Source organism: Aulonocara sp. 'chitande type north' Nkhata Bay, linkage group LG3 (assembly GCF_057382095.1).
Source record: "Aulonocara sp. 'chitande type north' Nkhata Bay isolate Kocher_YH1m ecotype deep benthic linkage group LG3, A_spYH_male_GT1.1, whole genome shotgun sequence".
Lineage (NCBI taxonomy): Eukaryota > Metazoa > Chordata > Actinopteri > Cichliformes > Cichlidae > Aulonocara > Aulonocara sp. 'chitande type north' Nkhata Bay.
The window spans coordinates 4,318,365-4,340,013 of NC_141346.1; the positions used below are offsets into that span (position 1 = coordinate 4,318,365).

At 40.1% G+C, this 21,649-nt stretch overlaps 1 protein-coding gene across 2 annotated transcripts in view; it reads left to right on the forward strand.

Annotated features, from left to right (window-relative positions):
* The first annotated feature begins 342 nt into the window (after nt 1-342).
* Nucleotides 343-21,649, forward strand: part of LOC147333597 (NACHT, LRR and PYD domains-containing protein 3-like) — a 30,925-nt gene continuing 9,618 nt past the window's right edge. The window contains exons 1-8 of one of the 2 annotated variants that reach the window (XM_086286293.1): nt 343-1,709; nt 3,407-3,735; nt 3,816-3,857; nt 6,090-7,890; nt 8,179-8,352; nt 8,556-8,729; nt 8,980-9,153; nt 9,408-9,581. In XM_086286293.1, the coding sequence (XP_086142419.1) occupies nt 3,414-3,735; nt 3,816-3,857; nt 6,090-7,890; nt 8,179-8,352; nt 8,556-8,729; nt 8,980-9,153; nt 9,408-9,581 (2,861 nt within the window). In that variant the 5' untranslated portion in view covers nt 343-1,709; nt 3,407-3,413. The remainder of the gene's footprint in view (nt 1,710-3,406; nt 3,736-3,815; nt 3,858-6,089; nt 7,891-8,178; nt 8,353-8,555; nt 8,730-8,979; nt 9,154-9,407; nt 9,582-21,649) is intronic. The other variant, XM_086286292.1, reaches the window with a different exon arrangement.

Genomic DNA, 21,649 nt, shown 5'->3' on the forward strand with positions numbered 1-21,649 from the left:
GGAACAGCCACACCCACAGCTGAGTTTCCCACCCAGAAACAGAGCGTGAACATCACCTCTGTCTGCGCTGTGTTGGTCACAAGCTTTGTTCTGGGCTTTTAAGTGGAGGCTGGAGCTTGTGAGTGATGGAAGCTGAGAGCTGTGTTTGCACATGCTCAGTGTGACAGGATGTTGGCTGCTGTGTTTGCACATGCTCAGTGTGACAGGATGTTGGCTGCTGTGAAAGCTGAATGCTCTCTGGTTAGAAGTGATGTCACACATTAGGATAACTGTGCTAGCTCTCTGTCAGAGTACCAGGTCCTCGCTTTGACCACATGACTCTCAGTACACAGCATGATGTGTGCGCTGTAAACAGGAAGCAGAGGAGCAGGTCTGAGGCTGAGACTGAGGTCCAGATGTTTCCACATGTTTCTGCTCTGCCGTGTGTTTGGTGATTATTTCAGGTATAGATTGTGGAATATGACCAGTCTGATGTCAGCCTGCTTCTATGACATCACCTCTCTGTGCTGCCCCCTGCTGGCTTTGATCATTACTGACTGAGTCCTTGCTGCCACTTTATTAGGTACAGCTTGCTAACATAGGCTCAGACCTGCTTTGCCTTCAGAGCTGAGCCTTAAATCTTCATGGCTCAGACTCAGCAAGGTGCTGGAAACATCCCTCAGAGTCATGTGATCAGTGACGTCTGCTTCAGCACTGACAGATAGAAAAGTGCATCCACAAAAACAGGATATGTAATAATAATAATCAAATGCTGATTTTCAGCTTTTCAGACCTTTGTCTGGGTGCTAGTCCAGCTGTGTGTGTTTGTGATGACAGTGAATAAATGTCAGACTTAGTGTTAAAGTGTTAAGATGACATCAGCACTTTGACATGGATGGTAGTGAAAGCAGGAAGTGACAAATGTAGCACAGCAGCAGCGTTTAACACGTCTGAGCTGGAAACAGGAACATCATAGAACAGCTTCCACCTTCTTTTGCTCTGCTACAGTCTGGATGGATTTGCATTTAAAGATGCAAAGAGACTAAAATGGTTATGGTTATTAACCTCCACAGTGACAGGAAGTGTTTTTAAATGACTGAAACACTAAAATGATGCTAACGGCTGTCGTTAGGCTCACTGACAGCAGTGCTGATGTGTTCATGTCAAACACTGGCTCAGGTCAGACTCCTTCATCCTTCTCCAGCATGAGGCCGCCCTCAGACCGACAGGAGCTCTGACCTTTGACCTCTGACATCATGCACTTTGTGTTTTGACCTCGAGATGGCGACAAATCAGCACAGACAGACATACTTAAATAGAAGACATGGGACATTGAAGCAGTTTAAACACGTCCATCCGTCCATGAACATGTAAGAAATCAAATACATTTTTGCTTCATGTCTAAAATATGTAGGAAATATTCTCGGTATAAAAGTTTCTGTCAAAGTGCAGCTGATCCACACAGATCCATTTCTGCTTTTGCTCAATTCTAATTTCCCTATAAATGCCTCTTCAGTGTTTGGTTCCTCATTAAAATTTCAATTCTCTTTCCTGACCTGAAATTATCGTGTTTGTCTGAAGCTCCATGTCAAGGTAATGCTTTCCTGGCTAACATCAGCTGTATGCAGCTTAGTTCCAGCACAAAAAGCACAAATTTGCCATTCCATAGTTCACGGCGACGGACTCACAGCTGGACCAACGAGGCTGCTGTCTTCCGTCTTTTAGCACATGTGAGTATAAATCTGGAATAAGAGCAGCAGCAGGGCTCTTTTTGAATTAATCTTTACACTCAGACATTAGAGGCACTTCGTTCTTTAAAGGTTTGAGATCCTTGAATTTTCTTCTCTGTTCTCTTTAAGTTTGTCTGCTCCATTTGAACATTTCCCCATTTTCTGCTCTGCACTTTAATAGCTGAACTTGTTATAAAATTAAAATACAACTTCTATATTTATGTCCTGAACATGCTGTTAAATCAGACGTTGTCCCTAATGTTTACATTTTAATGAAAACACTTCTGAATCTGACAGAAGCAATTTTATTTTAGAATCTTCCACCACAGCAGACTTTTAGGGATTTTTTTTAATTGCTTCCACTTTTCTTTACTTGTAATAATTGTAATAAATCGTAATCTCGTCCCCACCACTCATGAAACTAAAGGATTTAATCCATACTGTTCGTTTAAGGCAGCTGACTTGGTACAAAATTATAACAACAATGGTGACCAAGCATTTCAGCATGTTTAGCAACTGCAACTGTTACTTTTCTCACCAAAGAAACAGCTCCAAGTCTCCAGATCTAGCAAGCTAACCGAACGAGCATCATGTTTGTCTAATAAGATCGCAAAATAACGCTTGGTAAACAAAACTGAATAATTAACCAAAACAAGTTATGTCAAAGCATTCAACAAGTCAATAACTTAATTTTAGTGTCATGGCTACTGGATGGACTCACGTGCAGACAGAGTTCTTTGCAATCAAAAGAAGACAGTTTATTTACAACAGGGAACAACTCAGTGCTACATATATGTGCAGTGAGTTGGAAGGGGCTCCAGAGAGAGGGCGTAATCCACACACACGCTTCCTCTTCAGCACAGTCACCACCATATCAGCCTATTAGAGCACTTCGCTTTTACACTGCAGGCCTACTTGTTGTTCCTAGAGTATTTAAAAGTAGAATGGGAGGCAGAGCCTTCAGTTTTCAGGCCCCTCTTCTGTGGAACCAGCTTCCAGTTTGGATTCAGGAGACAGACACTATCTCTACTTTTAAGATTAGGCTTCAAACTTTCCTTTTTGCTAAAGCATATAGTTAGGGCTGGACCAGGTGACCCTGAATCCTCCCTTTAGTTATGCTGCAATAGGTGTAGGCTGCTGACTGTTTCTTTTTCACTCACTAAATCTATTAAGTCTTTATTTTATCTAATGTTACGATAACCAAAAAATCTGTTTTCATATGTAAAGTTATGATGGGTCTGTTCCATCTGGCCTAACCAGAAGTCACCAGATTCCAATGGTAAATGCACTAGTTCTTATATAGCGCTTTTCTGAGCACTCAAAGCGTGTTATATAACTTGTGCCCATTGACACAAGCACATTTTTCTTAGTGCTTTCTGACTAACATTCACACTCCGATGGATGCATCGGAAAGCAATTTGGGGTTAGTATCTTGCCCAAGGATCTCATGTTGATAGGGTTTTTCAGTGTTTTGTGAAATCATTGACAAGACCTGAAATGTAACAGATTTTCTTTTATATGCAAAAGTACTGTAACCGCAGTTTGTGGAACAAGCACCCCCCTATTCACTGTAGTCCTAAACAACCACACATACATAACCTTCTCAAAAAAGTAAGAAATATTACATATTTCTTTGTAAATGTACATTAGTAAAAGATTACATTGTCTCTGCATTGATGTTTTTAATGTGTCTATAGATGCAATATGGAACGGTCTGTACATGAGCAGCTGTTGTATATGCTGCAGAATCTGGGAGAAGAGGAGCTGAAACATTTCCACTGGTACCTACAGAATGTACCTGTAGGTGATTTCACTACCATTCGGAAGTGCCATCTGGAGAAAGCAAACAGACTGGAAACTATAGATTTGATGGTGCAGACATATACTACTGACCATGTGATAGAATTGGCGACATCCATTTTAGAGATGATGAGTCAAGGTCAGTCTGAGAAAAGAGACACTCAACACAGTAATGCAATATGCAGGCACAACATTATACTGAGTTTCTCGGAGGAACCCACTCAAGGTATTAATAAATTACTATCTAATCTAATTAATAAATCACTTTTAAGAGGCCATGATTCAAAATGTTCTTTCATCCAACAGGAAATCCCTCAGTTCAGGCACCTTCATTACTTTCATCAGAAGGTAAGAGTTAAATACTCTTAGGAAATGTTTTTAATGCAAAAACGTTTTGCTTGTTTTCGTGTGGTGTCTCCGTCGTCCCAGTATGTATTTTTTATTTTGCAAGGTCAGCTTCTCTCTGAGAGTCAGCATCAGCTAAAATTAAGCTACACCAACACCCTTAGTGCAAAAACCTGCACAAAGGGTGTTGGTGTAGTTTCACTGCACCACTGAGCATGAGATACAAGCACAACCAATAAGAATTGCCTTTCTCAACCAGTTTTTACATTATAATTTTACTTTGGTGTGTCAGTTTTGTGTTTTATACTGGTTATTCTGTCTCTTGTCCTGTATGTATTGTGTTCAGTTTTGTTTCCCAAGTTGCTAACTTGAGTCACCGGTGTCTGGTTTTTCTTTGCCATGTTTGGTTACTTGTTAGCTGTGTTAGCTGGGTAAGCTGTGTTTTAAGTTTGACTTATGCCTGCTGAGACCTGCATTTGGTTACTCACTCCACTACCAAACAACATTTCCCTCCACAAGATCAGATTGCTGCCACTCTTGATCAACCAGCGCTTTGTTAATTCTGACAGTATTACTTGCTGGTGTTGATTTAATCCGGGTGTCATTAAATGGTAAATGGCCTGTATTTGTATAGCGCTTTTCTAGTCCCTAAGGACCCCAAAGCGCTTTACACAACCAGTCATCCACCCATTCACACACTGGTGATGGCAAGCTACATTGTAGCCATAGCCACCCTGGGGCGCACTGACAGAGGTGAGGCTGCCGGACACTGGCGCCACCGGGCCCTCTGACCACCACCAGTAGGCAACGGGTGAAGTGTCTTGCCCAAAGACACAACGACCGAGACTGTCCAAGCCAGGGCTCGAACCAGCAACCTTCCGATTACAAGGCGAACTCCCAACTCTTGAGCCACGATCGCCCATTACTGTCAATGTAAATTTTTTACCTAATTTATGGTTATCCTGAGCCAACATTTTCAGATTTACTTAAATGTCACCTCCTCTGGCCTCGGGAATACAACTGACTAACTGAGGTGTGACTAACTGAGCAGAAAAGTGTTGGTGTCACTTGCTGCTGTCATACTGCCAGTCTTTCAATTAAGAACTAAGCTAATACCATGTTAAGCTAGCAAATTCCTGTAGATACAGTAAATATATATATATATATATATACATATATATATATATATATATATATATATATATATATATATATATATATGATGAATCATGGTTCACATTGTTCAGGGCAGATGGCAGCTTAGAATGTCACAGTTCTTGCATGGCCAGCATACTCACCGGACATGTCACCCATTGAGCATGTTTGGGATGTGCTTGACCGACGTATACGACAGTGTGTACCAGTTCCCACGAATATCCAACAACCTCGCACAGCCATTGAAGTGGAGTGGACCAACATTCCACAGGCCACAATTGACAATCTGATAGACTCCATGCGACGATGTGTTGCACTGCATGAGGCAAATGGTGGTCACACCAGATACTGACCGGTTCTGGGTCCCCAGACCCCCAATAGCGCAAAAAACTGCACATTCCAGGGTGGCCTTTTGTTGTGGGCAGTCTGAGGTACACCTGTGCACTACTCATGATGTCAGATCAGCATCCTGATGTGGCACACCTGTGAGGTGGGATGGATTATCTCAATATGGCAGATGTGCCCACTACCACACATTTGGACTGATTTGTGACCACTGTTTGGGAGGGATGGTTATATTGTGTATCTGGAATGAATTTTAGGTCTCTACGTCCATCCCATAGGGAATGGGAGCAGTAACAAAGGTGTTGCGTTTATATTTTTGTTGAGTGTATATATATATATATATATATATATATATATATATATATATATATATATATATATATATATATGTGTGTGTGTATATATATATATATATATGTATATATATATATACATATATATATATATATATGTATATACATTCTAGCCTATATATATGTATATGTATGTATGTATGTATATATATATATATATATATATATATATATATGTATGTATATATATATATATATGTATGTATATATATATATATATATATATATATATATATATATATATATATATATATATATATGTGTGTGTGTATGTATATGTATGTATATATGTGTGTATGTATATGTATGTATATATGTGTATGTATATATAGTCCGTTTATAACAAATAGACAATACCATGTTAGCCTGTCGATTTTTTCAGAGACTCTTCAAAAATGTCAACCCCAACTCAAGGCTAATCTACGGAATGTGTACCAGTGTGTGTTTGAGGGGATTGCTAAAGCAGGAGACCCAACTCTTCTGAATCAGATCTACACAGAGCTCTACATCACAGAGGGAAGGACTACAGAGGTCAATAATGAACATCAGGTCAGACAGATTGAAAGTGCGTACAGGAAACCAGACAGACCAGAAACAACAATCAGACAAGAAGACATCTTTAAAGCCTCACCTGGAAGAAAAAGAACAATCAGAAGAGTCCTGACAAAAGGTGTGGCTGGCATTGGGAAAACATTCTTAACACAAAAATACACCCTGGACTGGGCTGAAGACAAAGCCAACCAGGAAATCCAGTTAATATTTCCATTCAGTTTCAGAGAGCTGAATGTGCTGAAAGAGGAAAAGTTCAGCTTGGTGGAACTTGTTCATCACTTCTTTACTGAAACCAAAGAAGCAGGAATCTTCAGCTTTGAAGACTTCCAGGTTGTGTTCATCTTTGATGGTCTGGATGAGTGTCGACTTCCTCTGGACTTCCACAAAACTACAATCCTAACTGACCCTAGAAAATCCACTTCAGTGGATGTGCTGCTGATAAACCTCATCAGGGGGAAACTGCTTCCCTCTGCTCGCGTCTGGATAACCACACGACCTGCAGCAGCTAATCAAATCCCTCCTGGGTGTGTTGGCAGAGTGACAGAGATCAGAGGGTTCACTGACTCACAGAAGGAGGAGTACTTCAGGAAGAGATTCAGAGATGAGGAGCAGGCCAACAGGATCATCTCCCACATCAAGACATCACGAAGCCTCCACATCATGTGCCACATCCCAGTCTTCTGCTGGATCACTGCTACAGTTCTGGAGGATGCGCTGCAAATCAGAGAGGGAGGCCAGCTGCCCAGGACCCTGACTGAGATGTATACCCACTTCCTGGTGGTGCAGGCCAAAGTGAAGAATGTCAAGTATGATGGGGGAGCTGAGACAGATCCACACTGGAGTCCAGAGAGCAGGAAGATGATTGAATCTCTGGGAAAACTGGCTTTTGATCAGCTGCAGAAAGGAAACCTGATCTTCTATGAATCAGACCTGACAGAGTGTGGTATCGCTAACAGAGAAGCCTCAATGTACTCAGGAGTGTTCACACAGATCTTGAAAGAGGAGAGAGGACTGTATCAGAACAAAGTGTTCTGTTTCATCCATCTGAGTGTTCAGGAGTTTCTGGCTGCTCTTTATGTCAACCTAACCTTCATTAACTCTGGCATCAACCTGGTAGAAGACAAACAAACAGCATCCAAGTGGTCTAAATTATTTAGGGAGAAAAATAATTCAAAATATCTCCACAGGAGTGCTGTGGATAAGGCCTTAGAGAGTCCAAATGGGCACCTGGACCTCTTCCTTCGCTTCCTCCTGGGTCTTTCCGTGCAGGCCAATAAATCTCTCCTACGAGACCTTATGACATGGACGGGATGTTGCTCACGGAACAATCAGAAAACAGTCAAGTATATCAAGAAGAAGATCAAAAATAATCTGTCCTTAGAAAAAAGCATCAATCTGTTCCACTGCCTGAATGAACTGAATGATTGTTCTCTAATTGAGGAGATCCAACAGTCCCTGAGATCAGGAAATCTCTCCACAGATAAACTGTCTCCTTCTCAGTGGTCAGCTCTGGTCTTCATCTTACTGTCATCAGAAAAAGATTTGGATGTGTTTGACCTGAAGAAATACTCTGCTTCAGAGGAGACTCTTCTGAGGCTGCTGCCAGTGGTCAAAGCCTCGAACAAAGCTCTGTAAGTAAATATCTGCTCATATGTTTACTTTTTAAAAATATAATTCTGTGAATCTCTAAAGCATGGTCATGTCATACAAGATGCCCTTCAGACAAAGGTGTATGTCAGGTTAAGGCTGGATTGTACTCCAGTGTTGTAAAATACCTTTTTTTTCACATTTAGTTTGATGGTAGAAGAAGGTAGCACATGGTGTGGTTTCTGCAAACAGGAGCAGGGAAAAACAATACAAATCAAATGAAGACTAAAAGGGAAGACTGTGTGTTTTTGTTCTTTTTCATAAATTTTCAGACTAAGTAGCTGTAACCTCTCAGAGAGAAGCTGCGAAGCTCTGTCCTCAGTTCTCAGCTCCCAGTCTTGTAATCTGAGAGAGGTGGACCTGAGCAACAACAACTTGCAGGATTCAGGAGTTAAGCTTCTGTGTGGTGGAATGAAGAGTCCTCACGTTAAGCTGGAAAGCCTCCGGTCAGATCAAGTGATAAAATGTTTTTTCTTTTCTTTTCAAATGACAGTACAAACCAAAAAGAATTGAAGCTAATTAGGTGACTTGTTTAACATTAAGCAATGGGATTTTAATCAAGTGATGAAATATTCAAAACAAATATTGTGTTTGTCCATGGACTTACTTTAAAACCAATGTATCTGTCTTTCTTACTCACCATTTTCAGACTGAGTGGTTGTGACCTCTCTGAGAAAAGCTGTGAAACTTTGTACACAGTTATCGACTGCCAGCCGCCTAGTCTGAAAGAGCTAGACCTGAGCAACAATGACTTGCAGGATTCAGGAGTGAAAATTATGTTTGCTAGATTGAAGAGTCAACATTGTACACTGGTAAAACTCAGGTGAGATTAAGGGATACTCTGTGTTAAATTATATTTTCCATATTTTGGATATCCGTATTTTGGGGATTTCAATTGACATCAAAGCAACTTATTTTTTTGTTTGTTATTTACTTATTCCAAATGACTATAAAGATGTAATAATTCCATCCAGTCAACCTGGATGGACTAACTAAATAATGAGTAACTCCTCACTGCATCTAGAAAAAAAACATTAACACCAGCCTTGTCTCCTTTTTCATAATTATTTCAGTATAAGTGGCTGTAACCTCTCAGAGAAAAGCTGTGAAGCTCTGTCCTCAGTTCTCAGAAAACAGTTGTCTAATCTGAGTGAGCTGGACCTGAGTAACAACAACCTGCGGGATTCTGGCGTGAAACTTCTTTCTACTGGAATGAAGAGCGAACACTGCAAACTAGAAAAACTCTGGTCAGCTAACAATCAAGTTTAATTTTAGCCAACTAGACAAACATCAATCATATGTTGTTATGTTTTATATTCTGACCACTTCAGTCCAAGTCACAGTAATTTGCAATATTTGTACCCTTTTCCACACAGAGTAATCATGACTAATACCCATCTTGGAACAACATAAAATAACATGCACACTAGCAACTCCTCACTGTACAAAAATGTATTTGAGCACTTTGATAGACTTTGTATTTTTGTTCATAATTATTCAGGCTGAGTGGCTGTAACATCTTAGAGAGAAGCTGTGATGCTCTGTCCTCAGTTCTCGGCTTCCAGAACTCCACTCTGATGGAATTGGACCTGAGTAACAATGACTTGAAGGATTTAGGAGCAAAGCCTTTGTTGGCTGGACTAGAGAGGCCAGACTGTGCACTGCAAACTGTCAGGTGAGGTCAAGTGATATTTTTTTTCTTCTGATAGCTGATAAAAATACCAAATAAGAAGGCTAATTTAGTGCTTCATCTGTGTGTGAGTTCTTTAAAATATAAATAAAATTAGCAAAATCAAGACTTTCAACTCACATAAGAAAATATTTCACTCATGACAGAACTTAAATAACAGAACAGATGTTTAAAGTAAGATATTTACAATTTTCTGCACAAAATGAGCTAATTTTCAATTGTGATGCTTGCTGCAGGTCTCAAATTGCTGGGACAAACACCATGTTTACCATGGTGTTGCAGCTCCTCTTCTTTCCAAAACAGTTTGAAGACGACTGGGCATCAAGGTTGTGGTGTTTTGGTGTTCAAGTTCTGTCCAATTATTTGCCTGACTCTGATGCAAAGAGGTTGTGGTCATTTTTTTTTATTTTAAAAAATTATTCTTTATTGCTTTTCCATCAACCATAAAAAGAAAAAAAAAACAAACAAAAAAAACCAAAACTGAATATGTAATAATAATTTCTATACATCGTAAATAATTAATGTTAGGAGGACATAAGGATATATTATATATACTCTCCCATGAAAATCATACATATAATAATTCAGAAAAATGTATACAACCCAAGATAACCCCAACAACGACAAGAAATAAATAAATAAATAAAATAAAAAAAAAGGGTTTACAGATGGTGCTCCAGAGAGAAGAAAATCAAGCAGGTACAACATATTGAGACATTAGGTTTAAGTGCTTTGTTCCAGGGTTTCGGGCTGGAGTTTAATCCAAGAATATCATGTTAGTTAGAGAGGCGTCCAGATTAGTCGTTGTAATGGTAAACTGCATCCTCTTCAGTTTCCAATCCATTTAATTTCACATCCCTTCTCCTGTCCTTCTATTTAGTAGATCAGCATTCGCAGGTTCCCCAGGTTTTCTTTAGCAGCTACGGCGCTGCTTCTCCATACAGGTTAAATGGATAGAATCATCAGTTCTATACATTGTCAATCATTTCCTCACCTTCCAAAAATAACAAATAATTTCCCCACATTTTTTTAAAGGAAGCATGTTTACCCTTTATCATAGATGTAAGTTTCTCCAGAGCAAGGGATTTTGACAGTGTCGATAACCAAGTTCTCAAGTGTGGTCTGCTAGTGGATCTCCATGATTTGGCTATACTGTATTTCGCCTGTAATAGGCAGAAGGTTGTGGTTTTTTGGTTAGTTTTGCTCAGCTGAATTTCAGCAGGGAAAATTCCTAGGATGCATATTTTAGGACATGGATCCAATTTGACACTTGTAATATGTGCAATTATTTCTAAAACTTCTTTCCAAAACTTTTGAATTTCTGAGCAGTTCCACAGGCAGTGTATCAGTGTGCCTTTTTCCCCACATTTAACACATATGTCCGGAGTTTTGGGATCAAATTTATTTAGTAATGTTGGGGTAATATATGTTCTCATTAACCATTTGTATTGGATTAGTTTAAATTGAGTGTTTATAGATTGTGTTTGGGCTTTCAAACAAGCTTTTTGCCATTCCTCTATAGTTATACTACACTCTAAGTCTTGACACCATGCACGTCTTTCTTTTTCTGAGGATATTTGGGAGCCGTCTCTAAGGTTATTGTAGAAGCGAGAAATTAAACCCTTCTTCAGCCGATGGTTTATTGCTATATCTTCTAATGAGTTTAGCGTGGGCAATGTTAGAGATTTTTGAGTTTTTGAAATGAAGCTTCTGATTTGAAGAAATTTAAAGAAATGTTTGGTTGGAATGTCAAATTTCTGTGTCAAGCCCTTGAAACATATTAAGGTGTCCTTGTCAAATAGATCTGCGACTTTGTACAGGCCTCTGTCTGCCCATAGTTTAAAACCCAAATCTTTCCAACCGGGTTTAAAGGCCTTATTGCCCCAGATAGGTGAAAATTGGGATAGTACTGGTATTTCATTTTTAAACTTGAGTGTTTCAAACCACACACGAATGGTATTTTTAACAAAGAGGTTTGATGTATCTTTCATCAGATCTTTATATTTTGCAGAGTACAAATAAGTGCTGAGTGGTAAGGGGGTAGTACTTGACCTTTCTAAATTTACCCAGGGTAAGGTAGTTGTTGAAAACCAGCATGAGGCGGCAGAGAGTTGGGCAGCCCAGTAGTACCATTTGAGGTTTGGAACACAGAGACCTCCTCTATCATACGGGAGATATAGTAGCGAGAGACGCAGTCTAGCTCGTCTGTTATTCCAAATGAATTTACTGAATATTGTTTTTGCCTTTGTGAAAAAGTCATCTGGAGGGCTGAGAGGAATGACTCGAAAGAGGTATAGAAATTTTGGAAGAATGTTCATTTTGAGAATATTTACGCGTCTAATCATCGAGATTGGTAGTGTAGACCATCTGTTGATTAAGCCAGTAACAGATTTGATAATAGGAGAGTAATTTGCGTTTATCAAATCGTTAATTTTTGGAGTAATTTTTATACCTAGGTAGGAAAGACTGTCTCTGGCGATTTGAAACGTTGTTTGAATAGGTGGTTTAATTCTTTCAGAGTGATTAAAAAAGAGGATGGCCGATTTGGATTCATTAATTTTATAACCGGAGATATTGCCAAAAAAGTTAATTGTTTTAAGTAGCTGAGGAATTGAACTCTTTAATTTAGACAGCATTAAAATAATATCATCCGCGAATAATCCAATTTTGGACTCAATATTATTTGTTCTAATGCCAGAGATGTTTTGATTGTTCCTTATCGCAATAGCCAATGGTTCTATTGCTAGGACGAAAAGAAGAGGCGAAAGGGGACAGCCTTGACGTGTACCTCTACCTAGATAGAATGGTCTAGATATAATATTGTTGGTTCTAACTGAGGCTATAGGTTTATTATATAATATTTTAACCCAGGTCATAAAGTAATTGCCAAAGCCGAATTGAGATAGTACCTCATAGAGATAGTTATGTTCGACCCTATCGAAAGCTTTTTCTGCGTCTAAGGAAAGCAGAGCCATATCTAGTTGTTCTGAGTTTGTGTAAAGTACATTTAGTACTCTGCGAATCCCATGCTGTGTTTGTCGGCCTTTTACAAACCCATTTTGGTCATTATCAACAAGAAGATGGAGGTACCGTTCAAGTCTGTTTGCCAATACTTTGCTTATTATCTTGGTGTCCGAGTTTATTAGTGAGATTGGTCTATAAGATTCACATTTTGTAGGCGGTTTCCCAGGTTTAGGGAATACCGATATAAGTGCATTACGCAAGGAGGGGGGAAGTTCTTTTGAATCATAGCTTTCCACCAGCATATCATATAGAGGAAATATTAATTTGTCTTTAAATATTTTGAAAAGGTCTAGTGGAATTCCATCTGGGCTGGGAGTTTTTCCCATTTTTAATTTATCAATTGCAGTGGAGAGTTCATTCATCGATAACCGAGAGTCTAATTCGCATCGAGCTTCTTCAGAAAGTGAAGGAGTACTTATTGATTCAAAGAAGGATTCTAGTGATTCTCGAGTCGTGTCTCCTGTTGAAGTATATAGTTGTGAATAATAGTGTTCAAAGAGTTAATTTATTCTATGAGGATCTGTGGTATTTTCGTCTGCAGTTCTAATTTCATTTATTGTTTGTTCGTTCAATAGCGTTTTTATGCGCCATGCCAAAAGTTTTCTGCCTTTTCCCCTTGGTCGTAGTAGGTCTGTTTCAGTCTAAATAATCCTGCTGAGGCTTTCTCGGTAGTTAATTTATCGTATTTTGCTCTTAATCTTAAAAGTTTTTGTTGGTTTTCTTTAGAGTCATTCAGGTTTATCTCAAGTTCCACTTCTTTTATTTGGCCTTCAAGGTCCAGCATCTCAGTATAATTTTTATTTGCTTTGTTTTTAGTGTAGCTCATCATCTGTCCACGAATAAAAACCTTAAAAGCTTCCCATCTTATTGAGGCTGTAGTTTCAGATTTGTTAAAGTAGAAATAGTCATCAATATTTTTGCCTACATATTCCAAAATTTTTTGATTGTGTAGCCAGTGTGGTCTTAAACGCCAAATAGGGTTACGTCTAAAAGCTGTTGTCACTGAGAAGTTAAGCGTGGTCATTGAGTGGTCAGATATAAGCACACTTTTATATGAACAGCTGTTAATTCTGGAGATGAGAAAGTTTGAAATAAGATAATAATCTATGCGACTGCGGCTGTTATGACTGGCTGAGTGACAAGAATATTCTCTCCCTGTTGGGTTTTTTAATCTCCAAATATCTTTAAGATTCAATTCAGACATAAAGTGTTGTATAGCTTGTCTAGATTTTGGATGGGAAGAGTCTAAACCTAATGATCTATCAAGCCTGGGCTCTAGGGTACAGTTAAAGTCCCCCCAATAATTATCTCACCGTGGAGGTCTGTAATAGAGAGAAATAGATTATTATAGAAACTGGAGTCGTCAATATTAGGGCCATATACATTAACTAATATTAAATCTTGATTCAGCACGGAGCATTGTAATATAATGAATCTCCCTGCGGGGTCCAATATGGTTTTTTTAATGCACATGGGTACTGATTTATGAATAAGTGTTGCCACTCCTCTAGCATGTGTTGAGAAGTGGCTAAAGAAAGCCTGACCTGGCCATCTCCTCCTTATCCGGTCAGTTTCATTCACGAGTAAGTGTGTTTCTTGAATGAAAACTATCTTTGGGTGATAAGTTGTGGTCATTTTTGCGATGTTTTTCATGTAATGCAACAACAATTTATGTGCTTATGCCTTCTGCCATAATGTAATGTGCGAGAAATATCAGTGAAACACTACTGTCCGGTGCATGCCAATTACTGTCAGTAACAGTCATAGCAGCAATGATCACAGTCAAACACGGTTACTTTTGGCCGGACTTGCAGCTAATATTTGTATATTTGTCTGACTGCTTTTATAATATTGCACTGTGAGATGGATACTCCAAATGCAACAACAGATTCAGTGACTGTCCCGCAAGTGTCCAACCTTTCTATTACTAAATCAATGCAGTTGTTAATTTTAATGTTAAATTTAAACACACTCCCATTGCATAATAATATATGTTCAATTTGATTCAGTTCTGTTTATCAATGTATACAGCACCGAATCACAACATCAGTCACCTTGAGGCATTTTACATTGTAAGGTAGACCCTACAATAATACATACAGAAAGAAAAAATCCAACACTTATATGACCTCATATGAGCAAGCACTTTGGTGTACTTATGTGTCATGAGCAAAAGCATGTGCTCTTTGAACACACAGCACAATTTCTGTTCTGAAAGTAAATGCAGTTATGACTTTGAACAAACTCAAGATTGCATGTTTTGTGCCTTGGGTTTCATGTTGGGTTTCATGTTGAGTCCTTGGGACTCCCCCAGCAGCCTACAACTATTGCAGCATAACTAAGGGAGGATTCAGGGTCACCTGATCCAGTCCTTACTATATGCTTTAGCAAAAAGGAAAGTTTGAAACCTACTGTAATCTTAAAAGTAGAGGTAGTGTCTGTCTCCTGAATCCAAACTGGAAGCTGGTTTCACCGAAGAGCCTGAAAACTGAAGGGTCTGCCTCACATTCTACTTTCAATACTCTAGTAACAACAAATAAATGGTAAATGGCCTGTATTTATATAGCGCTTTACTAGTCCCTAAGGACCTCAAAGCGCTTTACATATCCAGTCATCCACCCATTCACACACTGGTGATGGCAAGCTACATTGTAGCCACAGCCACCCTGGGGCGCACTGACAGAGGCGAGGCTGCCGGACACTGGCGCCACCGGGCCCTCTGACCACCACCAGTAGGCAACGGGTGAAGTGTCTTGCCCAAGGACACAACGACCGAGACTGTCCAAGCCGGGGCTCGAACCGGCAACCTTCCGATTACAAGGCGAATGCCCAACTCTTGAGCCACGATCGCCCCGTGGCTCAAGAAAATAAGCCTGCAGAGTGAGAGCGAATTGCTCTAATGGGGTGATATGGTATTATAAAGTCATCAAGATAAGAAAGGGCCTGATTCCTTAAGACTTTGAATGTGAGGAGCAGGATATTGAATTCAATTCTGGATTTAAGGCAAGGCAAGGCAAATTTATTTGTATAGCACAATTCAACAACAAGGTGATTCAAAGTGCTTTACAGAGACATTAGAAACAAAAACAGATAAAAGGCATGATTTAAAATTGATTAAAACAAGCAAGCAAACAAACTAACTAATTAACAGACAAACTGCCACCAGAAATTCTTAGGTGGCTGCCTCAAAACTGTTTTGCATGCTCCTGTGTCGCATACTGTTGTTGGAGCGACAGTTGAGGCTCATCAGCGTCGTGTTTCTGGCACAGGTTGTGTTATTCACACCTGTTCGTGCGATCCGAACCCTTATCGTAAGGGGAGCTACCAGTCCCTCTGCGGACGAGCTACTTTCTATTTTAAATTCCCTGAATTTAAAATACTCTCTAGACCCAGTCTAGGTTGTGTTATTCACACCTGTTCGCGCGATCCGAACCTTTATCGTAAGGGGAGCTACCAGTCCCTCTGCAGACGAGCTATTTTCTATTTTAAATTCCCTGAATTTAAAATACTCTCTAGACCCAGTCTAGACCCAGCTGGGGAGCTACCCAGAGCTCTAAACCCACAAAAGGGGAGCTACCAGTCCTTCTGCGGACGAGCTACTTTCTATTTTAAATTCCCTGAATTTAAAATACTCTCTAGACCCAGTCTAGACCCAGCTGGGGAGCTACCCAGAGCTCTACAAACAAACAAACAAACAAAACAGTATATAAAATCAAAACAGATAAAATCAGAACAGTCAAAGTGCTTTACAGAGACAGAAACAAAAACAAATAAAAAGCATGATTTAAAATTGATTAAAACAAGCAAACAAACAAACTAACTAATTAACAAACAAACAAACAAACAAACAAACAAAACAGTATATAAAATCAAAACAGATAAAATCAGAACAGTAGATAAAATCAGTAGTTAATGTAAGTTTTGAAATTTAAGCTTAAAAGTGTGGATTTGGTGCTTTATTCAAATGCAGCTGAGAATAGGTGAGTCTTCAACCTGGATTTAAATAAACTGAGTGTTTCAGCTGATCTGAGGTTTTCTGGGAGTTTGTTCCAGATATAAGGAGCATAAAAGCTGAATGCAGCTTCTCCGTGTCTGGTTCTGACTCTGGGAACTGATAAAAGACCTGATCCAGATGACCTGAGGGATCTGGAAGGTTCATACTGGGTCAGGAGGTCACTGATGTATTTTGGTCCTAAACCATTCAGAGCTTTATAGACCAGCATTAGAACTTTAAAGTCTATCCTCTGACGGACAGGCAGCCAGTGTAAAGACCTCAGAGCTGGACTGATGTGGTCCACTTTTTTGGTCTTAGTGAGGACTCGAGCAGCAGAGTTCTGAATGAGCTGTAGTTGTCTGACTGATTTTTTAGGTAGACCTGTAAAGATGCTGTTACAGTAATCAAGCCTACTAAAGATGAATGCATGGACTAGTTTTTCCAGGTCCTGTTGAGACATCAGATCTTTTATCCTTTAAATATTCTTGAGGTGATAGTAAGCTGACTTGGTTATTGTCTTAATGTGTTTTTCTAAGTTTAGGTCTGCATCCATCACTACACCCAAATTTCTCGCCTGGTTTGTGGTTTTTAGATGTATAGATTGAAGTTCTCTGGTGACCTGTAATCGTTTTTCTTTAGCGCCAAAGACTATTACCTCAGTTTTGTTTTTGTTTAGCTGGAGAAAATTGTGGCATAACCAGTCATTAATTTCCTCAATGCATTTACCAAGAGCCTGTACAGGACCTTGGTCTCCTGGTGACATTGTGATATATATTTGTGTGTCATCTGCATAGCTATGATAGTTTATTTTTGTTGTTCTTTATAACCTGTGCCAGTGGGAGCACGTAAATGTTAAACAGAAGGGGTCCCAAGATGGAACCTTGGGGAACTCCACATGTGATACTTGTCTGCTCAGATGTGAAGTTATCTATTGATACAAAGTATTTCCTGTTTTCTAAGTATGTCTTGAACCAGTTTAGTGCATTTCCTGACAGACCTGTCCAGTTCTCCAGTCGTTTGAGTAATATGTTGTGGTCAACTGTATCAAATGCTGCACTGAGATCCAGTAAAACTAAGACTGACATTTTTCCACTGTCTGTATTCAGACATATGTCATTAAACACTTTGGTCAGACCGGTTTCAGTGCTGTGGTTCTGTCTAAAACCTGACTGGACGGCATCGTAGCAGTTATTCTGTTTTAAGAAGTAACTGAGCTGTTGAGAAACTGCTTTTTCAATGATCTTACTTAAAAATGGGAGATTTGAGATCGGCCTGTAGTTGTTCATTTGTGTCTTGTCAAGATTGTCCTTTTTCAGTATAGGTTTTATTACAGCAGTTTTTAGTGATTCTGGAAACACACCTGATAATAAAGAAAAGTTGACGATCTGTAACAGGTCTGACTCTAAAGTCTTTGAGACCTTTTTGAAAAAACTTGTTGGCAGGACATCTAAACAGCAGGAGGAGGAGTTCAGTTGACCTAAGATGTCCTCCAGGTCTTTGCTGTTAATAGGTTGAAACTGTTTCATGGTGTTTAAACAGTTTTTTGGTGGACACAGTACATATCCTGGATCTGCTGTTGATGTACTAATTGTTTGTCTAATTTTTTGGATTTTTTCAGTGAAGAATTTGGCAAAGTCATTGCAGGCCATGGTCGAATGAAGTTCAGCTGCCACTGACACAGGAGGGTTTGTTAGCCTGTCAACTGTAGAAAATAAGACCCGAGCATTATGGCTGTTTTTAGTGATGATGTCAGAGAAGTAGGACCTCCTTGCACTCCTCAGTTGTAAATTATAATTGTGAAGTTTCTCTTTATAGATGTCATAGTGAACCTGGTGGTTTGTTTTTCTCCATCTGCGCTCAGCTTTCCTACACTCTCTTTTTTCATTTTTCACCAGTGTGGAGTTTCTCCATGGAGACTTTTTCCTTCCAGAGATAACCTTCACCTTAATGGGAGCAATAGTGTCCATTACGTTTAAAATGTTAGCATTGAAGCTATTGACGAGCTCATTGACTGACCCTCTGGACAGGTCAGGTGTTAATGGGAAGACCTGGTTAAAAATTGCACTACTGTGTTCAGTTATACACCGTTTTGTAATCACTGTTGTTGATATATTTATGTGGGCTGAGATTTTACTTTCAAAGAAAACACAGTAATGATCAGACACGCCCACATCAGACACAGTAACCTTTGAAATGCTCAGGCCCTTGGAGATCAGTAGGTCAAGAGTGTGTCCTCTATTATGTGTGGCCTCTGTTACATGCTGAGTCAGCCCAAAGTTGCCCAGAGTGTTACTCAGGTCTTTGGTCCCTTTGTCCTGAGGGTTGTCCACATGGATGTTAAAATCCCCAACAATAATTACACAGTCAAAATCAACACAGATCACAGACAGCAGTTCACTAAGGTCATTAAAAAAGTCTGTGCAGTATTTGGGAGGCCTGTAAACATTAAGAAACACAACTTTGGATGGGGCCTTCAGCTGTAAAGCCACATATTCAAAAGACTGAAAACTTCCAGGAGATAGCTGCTTACATTGAAATGATTCATTAAATAAGACAGCAACCCCTCCTCCTCTCCTGCTCACCCTGGCCTCACTGATAAAACTGTAGTTAGGAGGGGTCGTCTCGATGAGAACAGCTCCACTGTTACTTTGGTCCAACCAAGTTTCAGTTAAAAACATAAAATCAAGATTGTGCTCAGTGATTAAATCATTAATTAAAAATGTTTTCCCAGCTAAAGATCTAACGTTTAATAAAGCCAACTTAAGTGTTTTAGAGGCATTACTTGTCCCCTCGTGTTTGGGAGCAGTCTGTGGCACACAAGGTATGTTTACTATGTTTAAAGATCTTTTACAGTGCACCTCTCTGTATTTTGACCAGGCCACATGTCTTCTTCTGTCACCTAAAAGTACAGAGATTTTAAAACCTTCTAGTGAACAGGGTCCCAGCTTCTCCTGGGAAAAGTCACCACTGCCATAATCCTTGCTGCCCGGACCCTTCACACATCACACATCAGACTGCGGAGACAGAGCATGAAGGTGGTAAGGAGGAACTAAGGGGGGCGAGGCTGGGCAATGTGACTTCGATTGCTCTGTTGAGGGTGGGGCTCGATGGCGAACCTTTGGCCGCTCTGGTGGGGGGTTTATGGGGGACAAAAAGGGATTGGGCCGGGGGGTAGATCTGAGCCCAGCATTGACCCGCTCCATCATCTCCTCAGTGAATTTCAGGTGTGGGGAGGAGGGAGAAAGGGAGGGGGAGGAGGGTGATGGCCTGTCAGGGGTTTGGGGGACTGGGGAAGATCGTGGTCCCTGGTCCTGGTCGTTGGTGTTGTTGAGAGAGTTGGAGGCAAATAGGGACCCCTCTTCTTGCCTCAGATGTCTCTCCTTTCTGAGGCTCTTCCCAGGTGGGGGCAAATGGAGCTCCTCCTCAAGGTTTCTGCTGGGCTTTGTCTGTTCTTGGAGTACTGTTTGTTCCTCTTTATGAGATAACTCCTCGTTTATCTCAGCCTTGGCACCAAGCACAGATGGATGACGTATGGAATAAAACAAGTTGGAGGTGAACAGTTTCATCCCTGACTTGTTAAAATTAAATCCATTTGCTTTGAACAGATGCCTGCGTTCCCAAAAAATAATAAAGTTGTTGATAAAATGCACCGAGTGGTCAGTACATGCTGATATAAGCCATTTATTCAATGTAAACAACCTGCTGAATCTCTCGTCTCCTCCTCTAACCGGCGGTACAGGTCCACTGATGAATACAGCTGCATTCAGAGAGTTTACAGTATTTAGTAATCCAGTATAGTCCCGTTTCAGAACCTCCGACTGTTGTTTGGACACATCGTTTGACCCTGTATGCAGAACAATGTTTGTCACAGTCGGATATTCATCTGCAATTTGAAGAATTCTCTCCTTCAGGTTGTTGACCATATCATTAGGAAAGCAGAGGACTTTAGTGTTCTTACCGCACATCCTTTGTACATCCTTTACGGCAGAGTCACCCACAATCAGAGTTTCAGGCCTAGCCTTTAGCTTTCCCTGTGGTCTTTTACTTATCAACAGATTTTCAGACCTTACTTCGCTGCTTTTAGATGGATGGTTGTCCGATATAGATCCAGGGTCCTTTGATAGTGGAGCAAATCTGTTGTGCAGTTTCACATTCAGTTGTTTTGGAGGTTTGTTGTTAATCTTCCTATTCACGGTTGTCCAGTCCTGTTTCCTCTCGTATACAGGGGTAGAAGAGCTTCTCTGTCTCGTAGGAAGTGAAGGCCAGTCGGTTTCAGAGATTTCAGCTCGCTGTGCTCTGCCCGTGATGTGTCCTCCCCCTTCCAGGAGACATGATTTATGTCTTGGTTTAGCACCACGACAGTCCAAGGGGGGATTATCACTTGAGGATTTATAATAATGCACAGAGTCTACTTTCTTGGTCATGTTATCTGTGCTCCTTAGCTGTGTACTAGCTTGCTCATCGCCATTGTTTTGAATCAAAGGCAAGGTTGTTTCATTTCCACACAGTCCATTTACCTCCACGTTTACTTCTAAGCGATGAATTTTTGTCTCCAGTACTGCAATCTTCTGCAGGAGGCTGTGGTAGTCATCTGTGGAGAGGGAAGGCATCTTGTTGCTAGTTAGCCTAGCGGTTAGCACCTTTCCAGGCTATTGAGGCTGTTCGGTGCCCAGATGCTGTAATCAGGCTTCAGCTGTGTCTAGGCCACAGACACACGGAGCGCTGAGGATAAGGTAACTATAAAAATGTTGCTGTTTCTGTTAAGGACACTTTAGTCCTAATGATCTATAAGTGTCCAGAAGCTATCGCAGGTAAGCTCATACGGAAAAAAGGGAAAAAATCAGCATAAAAATAAATAAAAGAAGAAAAGCATTTAAGGAGCAAAGAGATGAAGGAGCAAAGAGATGAAGCGTCCACACTCGCAAAAGGGGGAGGTGTCTTCTGAGAGCGAGCCTATGAAGGGAAGCCAATTTAGGAGAAATCCTGGTCAAAAATGACTCCAAGGTTCCTCACAATGTCAATGCAAGACGAAGCC